The sequence below is a fragment of the Rana temporaria genome, chromosome 8 (genome assembly GCF_905171775.1).
Source record: "Rana temporaria chromosome 8, aRanTem1.1, whole genome shotgun sequence".
NCBI classification, from domain to species: Eukaryota; Metazoa; Chordata; class Amphibia; order Anura; family Ranidae; genus Rana; species Rana temporaria.
In genome coordinates, this window is record NC_053496.1 from 4,153,880 (window position 1) to 4,159,895 (window position 6,016).

The following is a 6,016-nucleotide window of genomic DNA, read 5'->3' on the forward strand; positions in this document are numbered from 1 at the left end:
CATTAGGAGGAATAGTGCCCCATTGTTGGTGTTAACAGCAGGAATTACGCCCCAATGTTGGTGTCAGTGGGAGGAATAGTGCCCCAAGGGCCAGATATAGGCAAGCAATGGGCCAAATCCGGCCCCCCGAGCTGCAATTTGAAAGGAAATAGGTAGAATTTCACCGGAAGCAAGCATTGATTATGACGTCTTAATATTGTATTATTCAGTGGCGGGTTTAATATATTTCGCATTTACCTCTCCTCTATAATGGTGATTGACTTACTCAGCCAATAAATGAATTGCCTTATCAACGATTTTCATGGCTGAATAAACAAATCAATTCACTTAATCATTGACCGTTGTTTAACCGTTGAATTAATGGCGGCCACTTGGAGCCGAAGAGAGCAATCAGAGTGTACTTATCGCAACCTAATTTTGCTTCTTTTATGGTAATTAGTGTTTTTCTCTTCTCGTTGTTTAGTATTGAACCCTCTGAAGTTGAGTTTCTGAAATGAACCGCTCCAAGACACGTGTGTTAAACGAATGCCAGAACCACCTCAACTTCGAAAACGAGTCTTCGTGGAACGATGGCATGGCCTTCAACCACACCCGTGGGGCGTTAAACCGCCTCTTCATTGGAGCCCAAAAGCAGGAGCCCAATTACGTGGCCATACCCGCCACCATCTTTTGCAGCTTACTCTTCTTGTTTGGGATCCTGGCCAACGGGATCAGCATCCTCACACTAATGAGAAACGGAAGGATGAAGGTGAGCGCAGTTCGGTTCTACCTCTTGAGTTTGGCCTTGGCGGACATTTTGCTGCTCTTTACCATCCCGGTAACTCTTTACCGATATTTTTGGCAATATTACCCTTGGTCGCTCTCCGACTCGGTGTGCAAATTGTACTTCATGATCCGGCACATCTACTGCGCCACCACCAGCTGGACTATCATCGCCTTCACTTCCGAGAGGTACTTTGCCATATGTCACCCTATGTGGTCAATCACTGGCCTTCGGAAGTCTCGCATGGCTTATTTATTGGCCTTCATCTGGATTTTATCGTTTATCAGCACCATTCCTGTGGCTTTGGTGTACGGAGAGTCCGCGGCTTGTATTTTGGACTATACGGCCACCACCCAAGAGGAAGTGGTGCTGGATTCCACCGTCTGCGAAATGCTGGAGCCAAAACCCTACATTATATACAAGAGCATCCTGCAAATCCGGAGCATCTTATACTTTGTGGTGCCTCTGGCTACCATTATCATCTTCCACCTACTGATCTACCACCACCTCAGTATCAACCACCGCCAGAGGGAGAAGATTGGCCTAACGAGGACGCATTGGCGGTTTTCTTCAAAGGGCGTAACTCAGCCTCAGAGCCGCCCTTTGTCAGAAAAGAAGGCCCGTCAGCTAATGGGTGAGTGCGTTGGGCTTTGTTTACGACTAGACATGCACAGTTCCTTTCGGTTCGAATGTAAATTCGGCTGAATTTTTGGTTATTCGGAGATTCGGATGTATTCCGAATCTTCGAATGAAATATTAACGAATTTGGTTGAAATTTGTTTAATTTAGTTTCATTTATTAATCTTCTAACAAATTCCACATTTTTGGGAACGATTCGAATTCTGTGTGAAGAATAGCTGGTTGTTAAGGAGCAGTGCAGCAGGCGTTGTGATCTACACCAGGGAATTGTCAAAAACTTGTGTAGTGTCTTTAATCACTTTTTTTGGTGAATGGGTAGGGGTACCCCGTACTCATTCACATGGGGAGCAGGATCCGTGGGCCCCCTTGTTATAGGAGTCTTCCAAATTCCAATAAGCCCCTTGCCTGTAGACCCCCACAACCACCACCCAGGGTTGTGGGGAAGAGGCCCTTGTCCCCATCAACATGGGCAGAAGGTGCTTTGGGGTGGGGAGACAGAGCTCCCCCTGCCCCAAAGCACCCCCTCATGTTGAGGGCATGTGGTCTGGTATGGTTCAGGGGGGGGGGTGGCTTGTCCCCCTTTCCTGGCCTTCATGCCTTGATAAGGGTCTGGTATGGATTTTGAGGGGACCCCACAATCTTTTTTTTATGTACCCCATACTCATTCACATAAGAGTGGGCTGGTATCTTGATGGCCACCTTGTTAAAGGGGTCTTCTAAATTCTAATAAGCCTCCTGTCCGAAGACCCCACAACCACCGCCCAGGGTTGTGAGGAAGAGGCCCTTGTCCCCATCAGCATGGGAAGAAGGTGCTTTGGGGCTGGGGGACAGACCTCCCCCTGCCCCAAATCACCCCCCTTGTTGAGGGCATGTGGCCTGGTATGGTTCATGAGGGGTGGTACTCGCTCATCCTCCCTTTCCTGGCCTTTATGCCTTGAAAAGGGTCTGGTATGGATTTTTTTTGGGGGGGGCGCTCGCAACCTTGCCTGAAGCTCCGTGACCGCGCCTGCGGGACTCGCAGAACTGATCGCTGCCGGTGTCTCGCGATCGGTCACAGGAGAACGGGGAGAGGTGAGTGTAAACACACCTTCCCCGTTATTCTCTGTGGCAGTGACACTGTTCCCTGATATAAGAAATGACGATCAGTGACGTCACACCTACAGCCACACCCCCCTACAGTAAGAATCACTCCCTTAGGGCACACTTAACCCCTTAGCACCCCCTAGTGGTTAACCCCTTCACTGCCATTGTCATTTTCACAGTAATCAGTGCATTTTTATAGCACTTATCGCTGTGAAAATGACTATGGTCCCAAAAATGTGTCAAAAGTGTCCAACGTGTCCACCATAATGTCGCAGTCATGAAAAAAAATCGCTGATCGCCGCCATTACTAGTAAAACAATAATTATTAATAAATATGGCATAAAACTATTCCCTATTTTGTAAACGCTATAAATTTTGCGCAAACCAATCGATAACACTTCTTGCGATTTTTTTTTTTTACCAAAAATAGGTAGAAGAATACGTATCGGCCTAAACTGAGGAAAAAAATATAATTTATATATATTTTTGGGGGATATTTATTATATCAAAAAATATAGAATTTTTTTCAAAATTGTCGCTCTATTTTTGTTTATAGCGCAAAAAATAAAAACCGCAGAGGTGATCAAATACCACCAAAAGAAAGCTCTATTTGTGGGGAAAAAAAGGACGCCAATTTTGTTTGGGAGCCACGTCGCACGACCGCGCAACTGTCAGTTAAAGCGACGCAGTGCCGAATCGCAAAAAAAGGGGCCAGGTCTTTAACCTGCATAATGGTCCGGGGCTGAAGTGGTTAAAGATATATTACATTTAATAGAAAATGACGTTTAGCTGAGTACTACCAACTAATCCTCCTTTCTTCCAGGGGCTGTGGTGGTGGCGTTCTTCCTGTGCAATTTTCCCGACACGGCCTCGTCGCTCATGCAGATCTACATAGACAACTGGAACACGCACATCCTCAAGCTCTACACCTTGCTGAAGACCTACCTCTCCCTGCCGCTTTGGTACCTCAACAGCGCTCTGGACCCCATACTGTTTTGCATTTCTTCCACGTCGTTCCGCAGCGCCTGCTGGGAAACCCTCACAGCCGTTCTGCCGTGGCAGGATAAATCAGCGGACGGGCCCAGCCACACCTACCACGCCTCCTGCGCTCGGTCCGGCGGATCTTCCCTCGGGTCCGCCCCAAGCACCCGATCGACGTGGACACTTAATTCGAACGAAGGAGAGCAAAAAGAATGCTTGGGCCCGTCTCGAACCAACGATCCGAAACTTGTTTTCTTCAGGCACCTTGACGTCATGGAAACCAGAGACTACGCGTTTCCGTAAGGACCTTTGTTGCACGGATGTGCTCGTATTTTCAATCACAGGACCTTGGTGTTATGGCGAGTTGCTGAAAAAAGGGGTTACTTCTAATAAAACCATCCCTGGTATAAATTTAATTGTGTTGGAATTGCAAAAAAAAATAAAAAATAAAAAGCTGTGAGCTGGCGAGGAAATTGAATATTCATTTTGTAAGAGGATTATAGAATCAAGGCTCCAAATTACGCCGGGACTTAAAGATCAGCGTCTTTAGGCAGCTGATACCGACGACGTTTCGGTCAGAGACTTCTTTCACGCTCGGATAAAAGAGGATTACATAAAATAGTGTGATTGGGGGGGTTTAATTGAAAATTAATCTATTGTTGCTTGCTATTAAAATTTTGAGAAAAGAAAAACAACAACACACCATGGCAGTCACTTTTTGTCATCTGTGGGGAATCCTGCATCCAGCATGAACTGTTACGAAGGTTCAGAATATAGCACAAGCCTTGATGGTGGTTCCTCAGGTGGAACTCAAACTGTAACGGCAACACCTCTTTAATTGCACCCAACTGTCATAGGTCTGGAGTGGATAAAGCTCCTTGAATTTTGGGTCACCATTGGCTTCATCAGGGGGCCTTGGGCGACTCTAAGATATCACATCTGTCGTGACTAATGAAAGCTTGTTCTGAACATTTTTTTTTAAATTTAAACTGTGAATAATGGCACCATCCATGTAATTGGTCACTTCAGCACCCAACTCTCATAAGTCTGGAATGGATAAAACTCCTTGAATTTCGGGTCACCATTGGCTTCATCAGGGGGCCTTGGGCGACTCTAAGATATCACATCTGTCGTGACTAATGAAAGCTTGAACTGAACATTTTTTATTTATTAAAACTGTGAGTGATGGTGTTATCCATTTAATTGGTCACTTCAGCACCCAACTCTCTGGAGTGGGACGGGCTTCTTGAATTTTGGGTCATTGTTGCCTTCATCAGGGGTCCTCAGGTGGCTCTGAAATATCACATCAGTCGTGACCAATAAAATCTTGTGTTTACAATTATTTAAGCTGTCAATAAGGGCACCATCCATTTCATTGGTCACTTCAGAACCCAACACTGTAGAGTGGGTCGGGCTTCTTTGAATTTTGGGTCATTGTTGCCTTCATCAGGGGTCCTCAGGTGGCTCTGAAATATCACATCAGTCTTGACCAATAAAATCTTGTGTTTACATTTAAGCTGTGAATAATGGCACCATCCATTTCATTGGTCACTTCAGAACCCAACTCTCTGAAGTGGGTCAGGCTCCCCGGATTTTGGGTCATTGTTGCCTTCATCAGGGGTCCATGGGTGGCTCTGAAATATCAAATCTGTCGTGACCAATAAAATCTTGTGTTTACAATTATGTAAGCTGTCAATAAGGGCGCCATCCATTTCATTGTGAATAATGGCACCACCAATTTAATTGATCACTTCAGAATCCAACTCTGTGGAGTGGGTCGGGCTCATTGAATTTTGGGCCATTGTTGCCACCATCAGTGGTCCTCAGGTGGCTCTGATATATCACATCTGTCGTGACCAATAAAATCTTGTGTTTACAATTATCTAAACTGTGAATAATGGCACCACCAATTTAATTGATCACTTTAGAACCCAACTCTCTGGAGTGGGTCGGGCTCATTGAATTTTGGGTCATTGTTGCCTTCATCAGGGGTCCATGGTTGGCTCTGAAATATCACATCTGCCGTGACCAATAAAATCTTGTGTTTACAATTACTTAAGCTGTGAATAATGGCACCATCCATTTCATTGGTCACTTCAGAACCCAACTCTCTGACGTGGGTCAGGCTCCTTGAATTTTGGGTCATTGTTGCCTTCATCAGGGGTCCTCAGGTGGCTCTGAAATATCACATCAGTCGTGACCAATAAAATTTTGTGTTTACAATTATTTCAAGTGTAAGTAAACCCTCCTATCATTTTCAGCCAAGGAAGCTGCCATCTTTGCCTCTGTTTAATCTACAACTGCCATGATGCTGTACATGTGATCAGTTATGACACCAGCCATTGGATGGTTTGACAGTTTGGTTGAGAGCACAACCAATGGGAGTGTTATATTTCCGGCACGTGCCGGAAATGAAACTGTTTTATGGATGGGTTTACTTCCACTTTAAGCTGTGATTAATGGCACCATCCATTTCATTGATCACTTCAGAACTCAACTCTGTGGAGTGGGTCAGGCTTCTGGAATTTTGGGTCATCGTTGCCTTCATCA

At 45.4% G+C, this 6,016-nt stretch overlaps 1 protein-coding gene across 1 annotated transcript; it reads left to right on the forward strand.

Annotated features, from left to right (window-relative positions):
• Positions 1 to 469: 469 nt before the first annotated feature.
• LOC120910323 (neurotensin receptor type 1-like) lies at positions 470 to 5,136 on the forward strand. Its single transcript, XM_040322099.1, has 2 exons — positions 470 to 1,397; positions 3,309 to 5,136. Exons 1-2 carry the CDS (start codon positions 494 to 496, stop codon positions 3,767 to 3,769), a joined length of 1,365 nt encoding a protein of 454 aa, XP_040178033.1. The 5' UTR covers positions 470 to 493; the 3' UTR covers positions 3,770 to 5,136.
• The last annotated feature ends 880 nt before the right edge of the window (positions 5,137 to 6,016 follow it).